This window comes from Lepus europaeus, chromosome 13 (genome assembly GCF_033115175.1).
Source record: "Lepus europaeus isolate LE1 chromosome 13, mLepTim1.pri, whole genome shotgun sequence".
NCBI lineage: Eukaryota > Metazoa > Chordata > Mammalia > Lagomorpha > Leporidae > Lepus > Lepus europaeus.
The window spans coordinates 88,602,124-88,621,660 of NC_084839.1; the positions used below are offsets into that span (position 1 = coordinate 88,602,124).

The 19,537-nt window shown below is 47.7% G+C and overlaps 1 protein-coding gene across 1 annotated transcript in view; it reads right to left on the reverse strand.

Annotated features, from left to right (window-relative positions):
* Window positions 1-735: 735 nt before the first annotated feature.
* The window catches only part of AFF3 (ALF transcription elongation factor 3), a 455,793-nt gene continuing 436,991 nt past the window's right edge, over window positions 736-19,537 (reverse strand). The window contains exons 18-23 of the mRNA XM_062208886.1: window positions 18,276-18,412; window positions 12,670-12,741; window positions 11,111-11,204; window positions 9,206-9,255; window positions 8,865-9,088; window positions 736-4,689 (exon numbers count right to left, since the gene is read on the reverse strand). Coding sequence (XP_062064870.1) covers window positions 4,568-4,689; window positions 8,865-9,088; window positions 9,206-9,255; window positions 11,111-11,204; window positions 12,670-12,741; window positions 18,276-18,412 — 699 coding nt within the window. The 3' untranslated portion in view covers window positions 736-4,567. The remainder of the gene's footprint in view (window positions 4,690-8,864; window positions 9,089-9,205; window positions 9,256-11,110; window positions 11,205-12,669; window positions 12,742-18,275; window positions 18,413-19,537) is intronic.

Consider the following 19,537-nt stretch of genomic DNA (forward strand, 5'->3'; position numbering starts at 1 on the left):
GTCAGTGGCCCCTAAACAAGCCAAGCCAAGTACCCAGCCCGTCCTGGCCAACTTGTGGGATGAGGTGGTCCCTTTGGTGACCTAAGGCACCTGACCCGAGGCAGGGTTTGGCCACATCCCACATCCCTCCGCTCCACTCAGAAGGACTTGACAACTGCCTATGTGGAAACAGACCCTTTGTGCATTTCCTCTGTCCACACTCAGCAGTGTACCATGGTGTAGCAGGGAAAAGACCAGCTACATTGGCACCTCAGGATGGGGGCTGGACAAGGTGAAGTCATTTTCCTTTTGTTGTTATTACTGCTTCTGTGGTTTGGGGAGAAGGGGAAGGAACAGAAAGAGAGATACGGGTGATGATGAGGTTAACAAGCAACAAAAACCCTCCCACACAGTGGCTACCTCACTCCAAGGCCCTGCCATCTTCATCAGTTTGAATTCCTCTTACTCGACTCAACCAAATGTTCCAAGTGTCATTGGGCCATGTTGGCCTGCGTTGGGGAAGCTTGACAAGTCAGCCAGGGAATTCACTTGTGGCATTAAGGAACTGTGAGTGAAACAGTGTCCCAAGGGTGACAGTGAGCAGGTGTTCACACAGCTGTCAGTAGGAAGTTCCCAAAAAGCTTCCAACTGGGCATTCTCTGGGACACCAGAGGCTGTGTGTGTGTGTATGTGTGTGCGTACACTCAGAAATGGGAAAGACAAGCAGTAGATCGCTGTTGTTAGAGAAATCCCTTCTTTCCCCAAGAAAAGTATCAGGCTTATTCATGAGAATCTATGGGCGCTACACTGAAAACATCTGTGAAAACAACAAGATCACTCCTATAGGCATGATGAACTAGGAGCCAGAATACTGAGAGGAACGTCTTTTGATTCTCCAGTTTCCTTATAAAAATATACACAGAAATTCACGGACATTTTGTACGTACAACTCGATTTCTCTCATGTACAACATAAATCATTTAATGTAACATTTGCAACCTTAGAAAGGCAGACATATTTAATCCAAGTCCGTTTATAAATCCCAATGTCACATGGATTAAAAACTGCAGATAAATTAAGTCACAATAATATCCTGTACATGCATTAAGGCTGGTGATTGCTAAAGTCTCTTGGGTATCTACAAATAGGAAAGCACACGCGGATTACTGGGTCTGAAGGGTGTCTACATCATTAAAAAAATCTTGCTTTTTTTTTTTTGGTGATACAGATTTCAACAGTAACTCTGGAAAACTGTGAAAAATGTTATTTAAAAATATATATGTATATGCTACTGCACAGTTTCAAAGATGTGATTCATAAATAATGTTGGCTGCACTGATTCATTTTTTCTAAACAATTACTGCACTTCCAAGGTGATGAGAACACGCAGTGACTTACACTCAAGGTTAGGCACTAGTAATATCCGTCAGGCGTACTACAGTTTCATGTTAGCTGTATTGTACATATATATTTTTAAATGTATGCATTTATACAAACTGTGTATGTTACGTATGGGGTGTCAGAAATGTACACATCACTGTTATATAATACACACATCGTTGTTGTACATAGCAGGATGAGTTTTAGTGCACAAAGTCTCATTGCATTGCATTCCACGTGTTCAACCTAGTACACAATTTGTCCACTCTTCAGATTATTTTTTTTTCCAGTACATTCCCTCAAGATAGTGGGTCTAGGTGGATCCATTTGCATTACTTAAAAGTTTCCGGAAATATGTTGTAACCAAACCTCTCTCTCCAGGCATGATTCTGAACATGACTCTCGTCTGTGTGGAGTAGGAATGAATGCCAAGCTGTGGCCGGGGACATATTTGGCCTGCTCTCTTTGAAAGAGAATTCTAACCCGATTACAAAGGATGGCATCCACTCAGGTCATGGCAGGAGAAGGTCAGCTGAACGTGTGCTGTGTGTCTGAGGACAGACGGAGTCTTCAAATAGAAAAGAAGTGAGAGAAAACATTGGTTGAATGGCAGGACTCACTGGAAGGAGACACATCCAACCATCAGTAGTGGTTGTCCCAGGGGGATGGGGCAACCGCAGATGTAGATACTTTACTTTCTACACTTCTGCATTGCTTGACTTTTTACAATGAGCAAAGTACGACATCTAAACCTGGAGCAAAACTAAATAAAAAGAACAGGCGAGCCTTGACCTTTACAAGCAAAAATCAGAAGATGGTTCCTGACCAAAATCATCCATGCCAAACCCAAGAGAAATCCACTGGCCCAGCAAGCTCTACCGATGAGAGGAGACAGTGACAGGCCTGGCACGCTCTGGGCAGCCCCCAACACAACCCCACAACACAAGACATCTGGTTGGGAACCTCAGGTCATCAGAGTGTTGATAAAGACACTGTGGACACAGCCACCAGGAGACCACCTGCATGTCTCAGTGGGGTTTCCTGGATAATACATCCAGGACCCTTACAACAAAGCCTGCAACTTTACAGATGGGTGGGCAGGATCAGGAGAGCTCCCTGGGGATGTGTGACAGACCCCATCGGTCAGCACCCTATCTAATGGTTTCAAAGTTTCATCAGAATTCAACAGGAGTAAGGAGAATAGTTGCAGTTCTGCCAAAAAACAAAAAAGAAAACAAAATAACAAAAGAAAACAAAACAAAAAATATGCAACCCAAACTTCTCACTTTAGATTCAAATTTCCCACACAGGAGGGGCTCCTGAAGTTCAAGAGACACCTCAGATGGAAGCAGGTAGGATGGAAACACTTCACCTTTCCCAATGCTTGGAGGCCAAGGCCAAATACCAGCTTCACGGCTCTTCACTTGTTCATTTCCAATTAATTCCAAATCATCAGAGTGGTTCAATCGTTTGTACAGTTTTTAATCAGTGCTCAGAACTAGCGAATTATAGCAATCTTATTTCCCACCTACAGATCAGGCTGACAAAAATGTTAACGCTGCAAGTAAAGCTGTAGCAGTGAAAACACGTATCAGCATCTCATATACAAATCTCGTGCCATCAGTGCCTTGCCAAGTGGATTGCTCCACGTAGAGCATCACCTGTCTCTCAGACCATCCTGGTGTAATTTTGTCAAATAAGAGGCCTTAAGGATATTATTTCTGCTTTTTTCTTTAAAGTGTGGTAACAAATACCCTTTTCTGGGAGGCTGTTTTAAGAGACTATTTTACATCAAAATGCATTTAATAAGACTACAACTCAGGTATGAGAAAACATTACCGAAGATAGAAACTTCAGACAAAAAATGTAAACAAGATGTCAAAAAAGTAAAATGTAAACTTATTGGAAAAACAACAACAACAAAAGAACAGAAGGAAGGGCAAGGGGCAGACAGACCAGATGCACGTGATATAAGCAAGGTGCACTGACCGCTGCTACCCCAAACAAAATTGCAATCAATGCAGGAAGAACGTCCCGTGTACTAAGCAGCCTGCCAATCAAAGCCGGAGAAGCAGTCCCCAAACCAAAACGCAGAGAAGGCCCGCCGTGACCCAGTCTGCGTGAAGAGAGCGAATCAGACGGCATTATAACAGCAGACCACCCTCAGCCTGATGAGCAACAGATACAGGCTCCCGGTGATGGGACACTCTAGGTCCACGTCCCCATGTGGCCAAGGCAATTTGTAAGACAGCTATTGTAGAAATGAAAGACTTGCAACACTTTGGCTTACGAACGACACACGGCTTTGCAGCCATGGGGCCCCGCAGGCAGGGAGAAGTGCCTGTGGCTGCAGGCTTTACTGTCCGAGGGGCAGAAGACCGCACTGCCTTAACTGAGTCGCTGCTTTCGTGTTTGTTTAATTTTCAAAGACACCGAGTTTTTACCCAATCCTGGTGTCATTTTCGTACCGTTTTGGGGGCGGAGTAGGGGAGCCTTGTCGGAGCAGATCCATTTGCTTGTAAAGCAGTTATCCAATGAGGATGTGGCACTGGGGCAGGGTGGGGGGCGGGGTGTAAGGGGAAGGGCAGGGTATTTGGTAACATGCAAACCAGTAAAGGCCTGGCACAAAAATAACCAACTGTTTTCATGTGTCAATTACCCATGGATACAAGCCGGTCAAAAAAAAAAACAATCGGGGAACAGTAAGTATTAATACTGAAAGTAATCAAGAATATAAGAGCTAGGGTCATCTGAAGTGGCAGGCACGCTCTGGGTGTGCGGTATTGCACCTGCTGACCTAACCCGGGAGATTTTGGTTGAACTTTCTAGGAAGCCATGGTTTAGCATTGAAACAGAAAGTGTGTGTGTGTGACTGTGTGGATGTAGGCATGTGTGTGTTTCCTTCCATCAGGAACCTCTGATCCCTCTGTCTAGCCCTGAGTCACGGAAACTAGACAGAGTGTGTGTTCTGAAGAGCTGTACCTTCACACACACACACACACACACACACACACACACTGAGAGACGGCTTCTTGTACACCCGCACATAGAAACACACACGCCCTGGGAAAAACCACTGCTCGATGCTGAAGGAATTGTTCACCACCGCTTGGTAACTGCTGTGGCTGGGAATTTCAGTAGCACAGTGTCCAGAAACAGTGAGCTGTCCGTGGGGATGAGAGCCCAGTCCTGCTCGAGGGCGAGGGCCCTAGGACAGGTGGGTGCTGTTCCGAAGCCAGTGCAGGCCCTGCTGGGAGTACTGGACCAGGTGCTCCATGCTGCTGTGCAGGGTAACAGGCCCCATGAGCAGATCCAGGTCATTGAAGAATTCTAAGAGACAGAGAGAACTGTTAAGAGTGCCACTCATGCTACTCTGAGCTCAGGATCTGAGTGACGTAGGGAAAAAAAAATCCCTTTCAAGTTCTCTGCACAGATCAAGGATTCTCTGTGTCGTCATGTGTCTGCAGCATTCCACTGGACAAAACCAAACCAAAGGAGGCGGGACTCACCCTCCAGCCAAATAATTAACTGAGCAGGATCTGCCATTTGTAATTGAAGTGAATAACGTCAACGTAGCCAAATGGCAAAGAAAAATCCCAATCCTCAGACTGCATTCTCCCAGCGCAGTAACATTCCCTATGCTCAGTGTCAATGCGGCTCTGTCACCCCCTATCCTGCACTCAGGTGCTACAATGCTGGGGCCTAACAGTGAGTCCACCGGGGGAGGCTCTGGGTTCCTGCGGGCAAATCTCAGCTGGGTCCTGAGCCATCTCTGCTGAAGGTGCTGGTCATCCCTACTGAAGTGGGTCTTCCAGCTTCTGGAATGTTCTCTGTGTTTGCCCTTTCATGAAACAAGTCACCCTGCTAAATGTGGGGTCAGGGCAGGGATGGACCCCAGGTGGGCTCAGCTCAGTGGCTGATTAAGACTAACAAGGTCATGTGGCCACTCTGCTGGCACAGGGGGTCACTGAGTAACAGCAGTCGGAATCTGGGGCACACTGTGCAAAGGTGCACATGAACGAGAGCCCTTGAAGAAGCATATGGAAGGGGCTGCTGTTGTGGCCCAGAGTTAAGCCATGGCCTGTGATGCTGGGTGTGGGTTCGGTCCCAGCTGCTCTGCTTCTGACCCAGCTCCCTGCTAATGTGCCTGGGAAAGTAGCAGAAGATGGCCCAAGCGCTTGGACTCCTGCACCCGTGTGGGAGACTTGGACGGAGTTCTTGGTTCTTGGCTTTGGCCTGGCCCAGCCCCAGCCATTGCAGCCATTTGGAGAGTGAACCAGCAGATAGAAGATCAATCTCTGTGTCACTTTGCCTTTTAAAGAGATCTATTTTATATAAAAAAAAGTTATGGGAAATGGAATTAAGGGGTAAGTATATTTTGGTGCAAATAATTTTTGAAATCCATGCATATTGAGGGGGTCTTCAAAAAGTTCATGGAAACATATAGTATGAAAAAACCAGGTCTGATTTCAAATAGACTTCTTTTAATTCTGCTGTCCATGAACTTTCTGAAGTCCCCTCATAAATACAGATGGAGTCCTGCTGGGGGAAGGGAGGGGAGGGGAGGGGAGGGGAGGGGAGGGGAGGGGAGGGTCAGGAAGACTGTTGCAGGCAGCTGGGAAGACAGGCATGGCAGGGATCTGGGAGCGAGGAGGAGGAGAGGTGGAGAAAGAGCAGGTCTAGGTTGGGGGACACCGCTGAGCTTGCCCTGGCACGCGGCACTGAGCTCTCTGTAGCGTGGCCTCTCCAGGGGCTCCCAACCTGCACATGTGTTCGTCCCCTCTGGTTTGCCCCCCTGGCCCTTTCAGGCCCTCAGCCATGCACTTCTGGAAGCGCCTGCTCCTCTGGCGGGTCTGCAGGCCTCTGACTTCTGTGGCTCCTCCCACTGGACTTCCAGGGTGAGCAATTCTGTCCTGCACTGGTTTCACTCTCAGTGCTACACTCTCGGGCTCCACCCAGGCCAACCCTTCCTCATTGTGGACATCCCGCTCTTGTTCTCTCCCACTGGTAGCAATTACTGGCCCCAAAGTGACCTTGGGTTTAGCCTCCCCCTTGTTGCAGAAGTGAGAGGAGTTAAGTGGTTAATCTTTCAGGAGTAGAGTTAACAGTGTTGATCAAGATGTTGCCTTACATAATTTATACTTATGGACCCACAACTCCCTCCTAAGAAAATAAGCAGAAATGTGGCGATGACTTCTGTCAGAATATTTATCACAATTTGTTTGCCACAGTAGGAAAAAACTGGAAGCAGCCTACAGTCCAACAGGCACATGGTCTGAGAAATGGCACTTGACTGCTACATAGCCATCATGTTCCGACGGTATTAAAGAACCATGATAAAGGGTAGGTTTAAAATGTTTCCAATTTAATTTTTTCAGAGAAATTGAGGAGAGGGAGGGAGGAAGGGAGAGAGGGAAAGGGAGAAAATGAGGAAGGGAGGCAGAGAAGGAGAGAGAGAGAGAGCGAGAGAGCGCACGAGAGAGAGCGCTCCCTCACCCACTGGTTCACTCCCCAACAGCCCACCATGGTTGGGGCTGTGGTAGGTATGGAGTCAGGAACCAGACATGTGAACCAGGTCTCCCAGGCAGGTGGAAGGGGTGCAATCACTTGAGCCATCCCTGCTACCTCCCAGGATCTGCATCGGGAGCAAGATGAGGGTATACAAACCAGACACTCCATTATGGTACACGGTGGCATCTTAGCTGCTACGATGAACACCTGCCCCATAAATGGTGTTTTGGAATTAGTGACATGATAAAGCATCTGATAAATGTTAAATGAACAGAAGATATACAGCATGATCTTACTCTGGTTAAGCATAATGCATATTTGGGGAAAAAAGACTAAAACTGGTAGAATGTTAATAGGAGTTACTTTTGGTGATAAGATTACTGTTGATTTAAAAACTTTTTTCTCTGTAGATTTCTATTTGTTTTTAAAGATGTATTTTTTATTTATTTGAAAGGCAAAGTTACAGAGAGAGAGAGAGAGAGAGAGAGAATCTTTCATCCACTGGTTCACTCCCCAAATGGTCAAAACAGCCAGGGCTGGGCCAGGCCGAAGCAAAGAGCCCAGAGCAATTCTTCCTGGTCTCCCCCGAGGGTACAGAGGCCCAAGCACTTGGGCCATCTTCCGCTGCTTTCCCAGGCACAGTAGCAGGGAGCTGGATGGAAACTGGAGCAGCCAGATCTCAAACCTGCACCCATATGGGTTGCCCACATCGCAGGTGGAATCTTAGCCTGCTACGCCACAATGCTGGCCCCTCTGGAGTTTGCATTAGGTATTAAACTACAAATGCAGCCACAGTAAGTGTCTATTACTTTTATAGCTAGTAAAAACCAGTGTTATTTTGCAAGAACACATAGGGAGGGGTGTGTGGTGCATTGGTTAAGATGCCTGCAGGGATGCCTGTGTCCCACACTGGAGTCTCTTTTGAGTGCTGGCTCTGCTTCCAATCCCAGCTTCCTGCTAACATGAGCCTGGGAGGTGACAGCTGACGACTCAAATATTTGGGTCGCTGCCACCCATGTAGGAGATCTGGATGGAATTCCTAGCTCCTGGCTGTGGCCTGGCCCAGCCCCGACTATTGCAGGCATCTAGACAGTGAGCCAGTGCACGGCTGCTCTCTGTCAGACACCCTGCCTTTCAAATAAAATGAAAATGAGAAAAAATAAATATAGCTCCATGTAAAACACTTTTCAATTGTAAGCAGCTGGTGCTTAAAGAGTTCTTAACATTCTCATTCATTCAATGTTTCAAGATCCAACTGTGTTCCAGGGACTGTGCTATTTTTTTTTTTTAAGATTTATTTATTTATTTGAGAGGCAGAGTTACAGAGAGAGAGAGAGAGAGAGAGAGAGAGAGAGAGAGAGAGAGATCGATCTTCCATCCACTGGTTTACTCCCCAAATGGCTGCAATGGCTAGAGCTGGACTCATCCAAAGCCAGCAGCCAGGAGCTTCTTCAATGTCTCCCACATGGGTGCAGTGGCCCAAGCACTTGGGCCATTTTCCACTGCTTTCCCAGACCATTAGCAGAGAGCTGGATGGGAAGAGGAGCACCTGAGACATGAACCTGTGCCTATACGGGATGCCAGTGACATAGGCAGAGGTTTAGACTACAATGCCACAGCGGCAGGTCTTAGGAGTACAAAGGTGAATAATACATCTACCTTCGAAAGAGCTTACTTGTCCAAAGGGAAAAACACACGTGGGTATATCTGTACCTGTTATCTGCACCAATACCCGCACACCTCTATCCACACCTCTAGCTACATCAGTGTTGCACCTAAAACTCTACTGTTGTCTGTAGTCCCTGAGTGAGGGGACAGGTCAGGAAAGGTGTCACTCAGCAGGTGCAGCTCCTGCTCCCTCTCCTTGGAGGAACCAAGAAAACTGGAGAGGAAAGTGGTGATGCCTGTGGGCCAGTCCATCTCCCCAGCCAGGGAACCTTGCACGCCTTCTGCCCCCCTCCGCACCCCCCCCCCCCCACCAGCGGTGCACCCACCTCTGTTTTCCTTGGCCAAGTTGTCAGCCATCTCCCAGTAGTCGTAGCTGTGCAGGATGCTGTTGGTGATGCTGACGTGGTTGGCCGCCATCTGGTGGATGCGCTGCGGGATGCTGATGATGGTGGTCGGGGACAGGGAGCTGGCGCTCGAGAGGCTGCCCTGAGACCCCACGGAGCTGGTGGGAGAGGGGTTGGGAGACATGGGGGATGGGGTTCCAGTGCTCCTGGAAGGGGAGAGGCAGAGAAACCAGAGTGGAGAGGCCCGGAGCAGGCGCAGTGGGGCAGCCCCTGGGGATAGTGAGAGCACCATGCATGGCCCTGCTCACCAGCGGGTTACTTACTTTCCACTGGTGCTCCACGGGGACGGGGCCTGGGCGGCTTTTGATGAATTCTGCAGGAAAATAAAAACGGAGACGGTGAGTGCGGTGCACTTAGGGGTCAACCGCGGCCAGTTAACGCACGCGTGGGAGACGTGAGGGTTGAGGACTTTGCAGTCCCCATGCGGATTCAGAGACACTGGATGTGGGGCTCCACCAGGGCAAAGCTCCCTGCTCCTCCTTTCAAAGCAAGTCAGGGCGGCTGCCGGGGGCCCTACAGCCTGGGTTTCCACGTGTACATTTTAGATACCCAATCAAGACAGACTACTGAGAGCCTGTGGAATCCTGGCCCAGACTAACTGCTTTCCTTTTCTGAAAAGGAACAAATTAAATACTTGAACGGAGGGATTATTTGCAGAAACTGTTGATACACATTTATTTAATGCCTGCAAAGAGACAAGCCATTGAATTCTATCGAGTTCATTTGTTAACTTTGAAAATTATCTGTCTTCAAAGAAGATGCTGGTGAACAGCCCTACAGGAAGAAATTATAGGAGGCTCCCTTGACAGACAGGATGGCCGAAAATTCAGATGTACCTGGAGATGCTGATTTAGGGTGTACATTGCACGAGCCAGGTGTTTACATCAGGCAATTAAAAGAAATTGTGTCCAAGCAAGGAGAACCCTAGAATATCTTTCTGGAGAGAAGTCTACCAGGCAGTGAAGGGGGGAAATGATCTTTGTGATGCATAAATACATACATCTTGTCACTGTTCGATGAAAAATACACTAAAAATCAGCCTTTGATGAAGGGGAAAGACAAACAGCTCCTGGAAGGGACATGGCCAGCAGTGGGGAGGTTGGGTCCACCCACTCGGCACACTCATGGGCCACCCACACCCCGAGAATGTCTTACATCCCTTAAAAGTTGTTATAACCTCTTGTGGCTCTCAGAACGCAGCTTCCTCCTTTATTGCAGCATTTTTTGATTGGAAGGCTTCTCTTTAGTATGAGCTCTTAGATTTTCCATATCTGAAAACTACTGAGCGTGACTCTTGGGGTGTCCAATCAAGGGAGGGCTCAACACCAGCGCAACACACGATGCACCATGGGCCAAGACATGATCTCCTTTGCTTAGCACCTGGTGACTGTACAGGCACAATGAGGAAGGCAGCAGGGCACCCACAGTGCCACGGGGCCCAAGATAGCATAGTCATCAGAGATAACCTTCAGGAAGTAGAGGCTGGGGGTTCGAGGATCTGCCATGATGGCCGTGTAGCTGCCAACGGGGTGGCAGAGGCAGGCATGGTAGAAAGTTCTCCTGTCTTAGATAGAGAAATAGCCCAGAAATCTCAAACAAATGACTAACTTCAGGTTCACCTTACAACAGTGCATTGGAGAAGGGGCTTTGCTCTTCGCAAAAGTTCTCCCAGTGAAAGGAATTTCGCTCCCTGAGACAAGCAGGCTTTGGCAATGCTTACCCTTGTACTTGCACATTGCTACTGCCCTAGTGCCTCTGAGTTTCAACACAGGGTTTCTACCATTTTAAATAACCCCAACCTCTATTAAAAAGTAAACGAGCTACTGCAGAGCAGGAGGAAGTGGCTCTAAGTTAGCTACCTCCCAGGGAAAGAAGTTCTGTGTGAACGGAGGAATTGATGTTCGCTATCAAGACGAATTTCCTAGGACACTGCCGTGAGTGCCTGAACCTTCTTTCTCTTGAGGCCATACAAGTACTCAGACAAGAAGGGGGAGACATCAATTAGATGGGCTTGCAAGGACCATTCTGAGCCCAAAAGCCACAGGTGTGTCATATAGGGCTGGAGACCAGAGGTGGCGTGGACCAGCCCCGAAGCAGGGGGTTCTCAACGATGCCCTTGACAGTCAGCTCAATGCAAGGGAGTCTTTTGCTGATACACCAGGCAGTACCTTGAAATAGTCGATCAGCGCTTTCGAGTACTTGACAGCATGGTCCCTCTTGAGTCGAAACATCCGCCAGTACAGGAGAGCCAAGCATCGGTAACTGTAGCAGAGACAGAAAAGGGGCCCTTAGAAGACGACAAATGTGTTCAAAAAACATCGCATGCCCAGGAACTCCGTGCTTACACGTTTATGTATGCTAAATCTATCTGTAAGCTCAGGGATGTCTGTGAGTACTTGTCCAAGGACTACACGGAGGTACTTCATAAACATAGTTACTGCTTGATCATTTCATGGAAGCTCTATTAGGTCCTCTTTGTTGGGTGGCAAAGTCTGGCCGCTGTCTTCTCTGGCCACCAGGGGGCAGTCTCTCCCCATGAGTGGTGCAAGGGAGTTCTAGCCTCCTGGGCCAGCCATTGGTTCCCTTTGTTTTTTCATACTTTACTGGAGTAGGAAGGTACTTTGAAAAATATGTGGAAAACAGAATTAAAAATCAAGCTTACTTTGGTGCAAAAATTTTTTGAACTCCACATGTAACTTTTGTCTAAGAGGCATTTTCTAAGAGCATTTTGAAGACCCCCTCCCTCCCATCATTGAATGAGTTCAAATCAAGTCATAGATATGAAAAAACACTGAGAACAGTGGTCATTGCACTACTCCCTGTGATATTCTGTAGTAGTTTATCTCCTAGTATGGCACCTAATACAACAGTAGTCATTAATAGTCATTGTTTATCTCAGTATGGAACTTGGAGGAAGGAGGGCAGCCAGCCTTTCCCGAGACCTCTCCTCTCTTTCTGGGTGCTTGTCACCCAGAATTACTGTCACCACTAAGATCTGGCATTGACACACCAGATCCCGTGACACGGTGTCAGTGCTCCAGACTCCAGCTGATGTGATGCTGAGAGATAATCCGAGACTCTTTTGTGTGTGTCGCCGCTGAACTTTTTGAGACTTGATCTGGTTCTCCAACTGGCAGATCAGACTTCCGAATGGACAACAAATTTGTTTTTTTTTTTTTTTAACAGAAGGAACCCATGAGAGATGTCCTGTGACATCGGGAGTAGGGTGACAGGTCCCAGGGAGATGCCACAGGCAAAATTATTATTTTTATAATTACAAAATCACTATCATTGTAGTGATAAATATAGAAAGGTGTTGAAGGATGTGATTTTATTGCTGTGCTAAGAACTTTAATGCATCATCATGCTGGAGTCATACTAATCCCCCCTTGACAAGCAAACACAAGAATTATCTTGATTGCATCTAAAATGTTAAACACAAGAGAAATTCCACTCATATTCAAATTACTAAAGCATAGACCCATCTGATTTTAACATACACCCTCATACAGAAAACAATTACCCTTGTGTAACTGATCTGTCCCTGTTCAACCTTTGTGAGTTCAGATCACATGCAAGGGATGATCGGGACTCTCCTGGGTCATCATTACCGTCCTGGGCTTTGGAAGTGAGAAGGCACCAGGAAAACACGCATTTTCGCAGCTGTCTTGCCAAGGATGGCGTCAGAGTCTGGGGATACCACATCAGGCTGAGATGATACACTCACCATAATGCAGCCAGTTGCTTGTCCTCTGGCGTGGCATTGGGGCCTGAGTGAGTTTTTAGTCTCATAGCATACCTAAAGAAGAAAGAAAAAAAAAGCAAAGAAATAAAAAAACAAAGCCTTCTTACTAACAACAAAACCTTCCCTGGGTGGTGGCGTGGTGCAGTGGGTTAGACTGTTGCGTGGGACGCCAGCACCCAGATCAGAGTGCCTGGGATCGATTCCTGCCTCCACATCTGATCCATCTTCCTGCTAATACTCCTAGAGGGCAATGGATGGTGGCCCAGGAACTTGGGTCCCCGCCACCCATGTGGGAGACCCTGAGTTCCAGAATCCTGGCTTCTGCCCGACTCAGCCCTGGCTGTTGCGGGCATTTGTGGAGTGAACTAGTGGAGGGAAGATTTCTCTTTCTCCTTCTCTCTCTGTTACTCTGCCTTTCAAATAAATAAAAATGAATGCATAACCACTGAAAATATAAACAAAACCTATCCTAGGATGGTCGTTCTCCCTGCCCGATACTTACCAGTGCTTGCTAACAATCTTTTTTGAAAAGCTAGCTGAAGCTGCTTCATTTTCCCCACACATTACGTTGTCATGATGGCTACAACAAAACGACGTTGATGAAGCCTACCTGCTTTCTGCTTGTTAACGGTACAAGTTCAAATGCTACAGAGGGCTGAGAGTGCTACCGGCTCAAGAACCACTGATGTGTCCAGTAATGGGTCCATTTTCCCAAATGCTGATTTACGGCTGAGCGGCTGACAGAGGGAGGCCAAGGTCAATCTCTCTGGGGTTTTCTCGGGAAGAATTCTCACCCCTGGCACTCACGAAAGCTCAGACTGACCCCTTTTTTCTTTGCTGCACAACTCTTGTTTGGACCATGGTCTGCGTGTCCTGGGAGCACTTTCAGTCTGTATTTGTTTCCATGGACGTGTGTTAGGAGAAACTAGTGGCTTTTATGGACAGCACTTAATTCCACTTAGTTCTCTGGATCAGAGCACTGGCCACTGCTTTCTCCCAATAACATACCAAGCTATGTACGCAGACTCTTCGAGAGAGCTGAGCTAGTAGGTGTGATGGCCAGAGAGTCCCAGGTTGAAGCAAAGTGTATTTATTAGTGATGAGAGCTTAGATGTGTGTATTAGAGTATTTAAGCCTCCATTTCCTTTAAAATAAGACCAATATTGCTGATCATGTGGAACTGCCATTAGGATGACCCCAGTCAGTGTGTAAGGCACCCAGCACGGTGGGTCAGTCTACTGTTACTCTGCTCAGGAAATGATACTGTTATCATCACAGCACGCGCGTGTGTGGTACTTCTGGATGCGTCTGTGCATCGTTTTCATGGCGGTTCCTTTGGGCTTTACAAAGATGCACAGATGATTTGTGATTGATTAGCATCAGCAACATCTTTCCACTTTGAGTGACCCTAGGACTGTAGAGCTACAGCCAGGGAGAACTGCAGGCACGAGGCTCAAAACCAAGAGAGCTGCTGGATGCACCAAGCCCAGCCAAGCCACAGGCGGAAGCTTGCCCAAGGCCTCGGGGGCCCAGCCCCTGCCCAAGGGTGCCCAGGCTGCGCGACATAATGCAGAAGGGGACTGCTTTCCCCAGGTTCATGACTTATTATTGTTTGCCTTGTTGGGCTTTGGACCGGTTTCCCCTTCTTGGTGGCCACGTCTCCCTGTGGGAATGAGAATGTCTATCTGATGTCTGTCCCCCAACTGAATGTGGGAAGTGGGTGGCTTGCTCTGATGTCCCAGGCTCACAGCTGGAGGGGTCATTGCTTCAGATGAATCATGCCTTGAGTCTTACCCACATCTGATTTCGATAGACTTCGGACCCTGGAGCTGATGACAGAGTTAAGACTTCTGGGGCTACTGGGATGGCAGGAAGGTACTACATGTAGCGAAGACATGGATTTGGGGACCTGAGGGTGTGGTCCCTCTACCCCCAATCATGGGTTGAAAACTTAATCCACAATGCAACAGCACTCAGAGGTAGAGCTTCAAGAGATGGTTAGGTCTCGAGACCTCTGTCCCCGCCAATGGATTCATGCCGGCCTGTCGGACTGAGTGGGTTACTGAGGGAGCGGGCTTCTGACAAAAAGAGTGGGTGAGTCCCGAGTTATTTCTGTGTCAGGCAACATCATTTGTTATGATACAGCACGAAGGCCCGGCCAGATGCTGGTGCCGTGGTCTTCCGCTTCCCCGGCTCCAGCACTGTGAGCTGAATAAACTCCTATTGTTCATAAACTGCCTCTTCTGTCGTATTCCGTGGTAGGAGCAGAACACGGAGTAATTCAGCGCTTTAGGCTCTATTCAGTTTCTTTTTTTTTTTCAGTCCATTTCCTCTCTGTTGCTCAGACTGGAAAAATTCTATTTTCTGTCTTCAAGTTCATTGATTCTGTCTTCTGTCATCTCCGTTCTATTACTGAGCCCATACAGGGAATATTTTTGCTTGTTATGATATTTTTCAGTCCTGTTACTTCCATTTCATTCTTCTTTAGTAACTTCCACTTTCTGGACAAAATTTTCCTATTTTTCTTTGCTTACTAAAGCATTTGCATGGTGGCTGCTTTAAAATCTTTGTTAGGTGATTCCAACATCTGACTCATCTTGGGACTGGTGGGATTCTCCTGGTTCCTTTTGTATCCCAGGCATTCTGGCTAAGATGTTAGGAGACTCTGGGTTGCCCGGCAGTCTCCCTGTTTAGGTTTTAGCAAGCAGGTTTCAGCCTATCTGGGATGCTGTGGTTCCAACTGCATTGGACTTTTCCTGGTACTTCTTTGCTTGCCTGGTGGATCTGGTGTCACTGGTACTCCCCATGGGCCTGGATGGTACTGTCAGTGGTGAGGTGGGGCGGGAAGAGAGGTTTGCTGGGCTGGTTCTGGTGCTGGTGGAGCTCCAACTTCCAGTGTCCCTTGGCCCCTTGTGGAGAAAGGAATTCTCCCGACTGTGGGGTCCAAGGGTGCACCCTGGGGTAGACACTGTGATCACCCTCCTGTGCTCCTGGCTTCCCAGTGTCTCCCAGTCGGGGAGACGGGCCTCAGGCTTCATAGGCAATGTGCAGATTTAAGTGGAAAATTTCTAACTCAGGGAAGGAAAACTCCCTTTGTCTTAGAATTTCAGGTGGTTTAAGGGATTCTGTTCATTCGGAACTACCTACAGGCTGGACTGCTCTCCACCAAGCAAGGTTACCTGCAGCAGTGGGCACAGCACGTGTGGCACTCAGCACCCCAGGTGCAACTGATTGGCACTTCTGATTTGTCTTTTTGTGTTTCAGATGGGAGTGCCTTTACACAGCCATGATCCGCCAGTTCACTGGCTTGCTTCTCATTCCTCAGATACTTATGGAGCAGATACTATGTGCTGGGAACTGTTCTAAGGACTGGGGATGCATCAGCGAACAAATCAGACCAAACACAAATACAGAAACGAATCCCAGTGCTCAACACACACATATCCTGGACTATCTGAGCGCACTGAGCCTGTCCAGTCTCACCCACTTTCTGCCTCGCCTGGGGGCTGGGGCCTTGTTCTGCAGAAGTAATGTGCGGATTTGGGATCTTTGAAAAAAATCTTAACTTTTATTTTTTTATTCCGTCTTATTCACTGCTGAAAATACTGTACCATTTTTTAAAAAATCAGAATATAGACTAGTGATGCCTACACATTGAGAAGGGTGATGGTGGGGGATAGAGGAAGGTTGGATAATGGTGACTAAAGACAGCTGGATAGAAGGATTGAGTTACACAGCATAGGGAAGTGACTCAGCTTACGATAATTCACTACATACTTTGAGGATAAATAATAGAGAGCAGCTTGGAGGTTCAAAATATTCTTGAGGAGTGCTGTGCTTTTCGAAGGTGGTATGTTCTCTGATTCAGGATGATGGTTTTAAAGGCTGCAGAGTATTTTCTGGAGGGAGAACGGTGTGAGATACCAAGTACCGTCTTCAGGTCAACGTAGACCAGGACTATAACCTGAGATGGTTAGAAACCTTCCATTTGCAAAGGCAGGACGTGGCTAAGAGGGGTCTAGGTCTGGGTAGCTCAGGATCTCAGGATCAGATAAGCCTCTGACAGCGAGTTTTAGGAGGGATCATTTCACATAATGGGTGTTAGACGTTATCTGCAGCAGTTCAGCCAGCTAAGAACATAAAGCTTATTACGAAGTTTCTCCATAGGATCAAGGGATGAAGTTCCGGCCGGTGCCACGGCTCACTAGACTAATCCTCCATCTGCGGTGCTGGTACCCCAGGTTCTAGTCCTGGTTGCTCCTCTACCAGTCCCGCTCTCTGCTGTGGCCCGGGAAGGCAGTGGAGGATGGCCCAGGTCCTTGGGCTCTGTACCCGCATGGGAGACCAGGAGGAAGCACCTGGCTCCTGGCTTTGGATTGACGCAGTGCGCTAGCCGTGGCAGCCATTTAGGGGGTGAACCAACGGAAGGAAGACCTTTCTCTCTGTCTCTCTCTCACTGTCTAACTCTGCCTGTCAAAAAAAAAAAAAAAAAGGGATGGAGTTCCCGACAGTTCATTAGAGGGGTCTCCCGGTATGCACTCCCCACTCTCCAGCCTGGAGGGCAGGCGTCTTCTGGGGACCACCGTGAGGCACTCTTGAGAAATCATGCTTCCATGCGAGATGTGGACATCTTAACCACATCTCCCACTGGACGGCCTGGGTTCAGTCCCCAGATCCTCACTCCAGCTTTTCACTAACATGGACCCCAGGATGCAGCGGTGACGGCTCAAGCAACTGGGTTCTTGCCTCCCACTCGCGTGGGAGACCTGGACCGAGTTCCTGGTCTCCAGGTCAGGCCTGGTCCAGATCCAGTTGTTGCTGGCATTAGAGGAGCAAATCTGCAGATGGAAGCTCCCTGTCACTCAAACAAACAAAACTGCTTCTGCATGCACGGGGCTCGAGTCTGGGCTTTGAAAATTCCTTCCTTCTTTCCCTTCCTGTCCATCTGACAAGCTGAGAGCCAGAGCCAGAGCGAGAGAGTGAGCGAGAGCGAGAGCGAGAGCGAGAGAGTGAGAGACTGCCTTCACATATCTTTTGTAACAATCTACGGTGATAACTGATTGTGGTGAGTCTCTTCTTGTGTCTATCTATAAATTAAACTTTACGTAGGCATATACATTTAGGAAAAAGCAGAGTATACATAGGGTTCAGTAGCAACCACGGTTTCCGGCATGCACTGGGGGTCTGGAAATGTATTTCCCATGGATAAGGAGCGCCTACTGTATATTAATCTGAACCAGGCTGAAAGATCAGAGAGCGGCTTAGAGGTGAAGTGCGTTTAAAATCTGCCACTTCCTAGCTGGGGGAAGCATGCTTGTCATGGTCCACTGAGACTCGGTTTCCCCCCTGCAGCAGTTGGGAGGCACAGAGCTGCCTTGGCTGGGCCGGCCCCCAGAGAGGGCAGAGGAGAGAGGGTATGTGATGTGCCTTACAAAATCTCCCAATCTGGTTTTGGGGGGGATGAACACTGGTCCCAAGTGCAGGCCCCTGGTGTAGGCTGACCCCAGCTTCTGTGTGTCCCTAGCACTCCCAGACCTTGCTCACCTGCTCCCCTGCACCTGTCTCCCTGGCGAGAACATGGCGCCTACCTGATGAGCTCCACGGTTTCTGAGTACATGGTGTAGGGAGATTTGGACTCCATGGGGCCTTGTTCCATCGCATTTCCACACTCGATAAATGACAAGGCTGCTTCGGCATAGTTCAGGGCCTTCCCAAACTTTTCCACCTGGTTAAGACAGAGAGAGGGAGAGTGTAGTGTCTTGGGTAAGGATCACTTGAATACAGTAGCACTATCACAGAGCTTATACACTTTCTTTGGGAAACCTGACTAGTGAGTTCCAAAATCCCATCAATGGAACCAAGAAGACAAACGGTGAGGACACAATGACCAGTCTTCCGGCATCTGATTTTACTTTCTAGTGTTTCAGTCACCTGGGGTCAAGACTTCAGTCTGGAGTACTAAATGGAGAATTCCAGAAATAAACCATTTGTAACATTTAAATAACTTTTATCATAGCCTATTGTTACACATGGTCTATTTTATTAGTTTTTGTTGCTACCGTCTTATTGTGCCTAATTTACACACTGAACTTTATCATGGAGCAAACATACCTAACAAAGTAGTTTTAGCCCTCCTCTGGGGGTGTCTGGGAACATATCTCCCATGGATAAGGGGTGGGAGTGGGGCACTACACTTCCTTCTCTATAGTTGTTTCTCAACTGGTTGCTGGTTTAAGGTGAGTCGAGTGTTATATACAGAACCATACCAAATCTAAGTGACAACGGCCAATCAGTATGGTATAGAATGTCATGGCTTCTCTCATTTCTGCTTTCCTACTTCTAATGATTCCATGTCCCTCCAGGCTATGCTAAATATACGTGGAAGTTGAACGGTCCGGCTCCATGAAAGAGTTTCCATACTTTTATTTTTTTTGCATCTCCCACTTTGGCTGGTCCAGGGCCCTGGCTAGAATCTTTTGTCTTACTTATGATACCTGTATATCCATGCCTTCCCCTTCACTTTGTGTTTTCCCCTTAACAGTCTGGCCCCTACTTGAGAGTGAGAGTGAAGTGGCGGGGGAGGAGGAGGAGGTAAAAGTCAAGACACCGTTTTTGCTTTACCAGAATGGGGCACACACGTTGAAAACAAGTAATAAAAATAATTTTTGGATCATCTATAGCTGGCTAAATTTATGCTAGTTTTTCCCTACATCAGAAAGGACAATTGTGAATCAGCTTTATATTCTTAAGTTTCATAAACCTAAACTTACACATATAGTTCTTGGTTTTATACGTCACTACTCTCTGTGGTTAATTACTGTAACTTCGGACTGAAAAAAAAAAAAACACT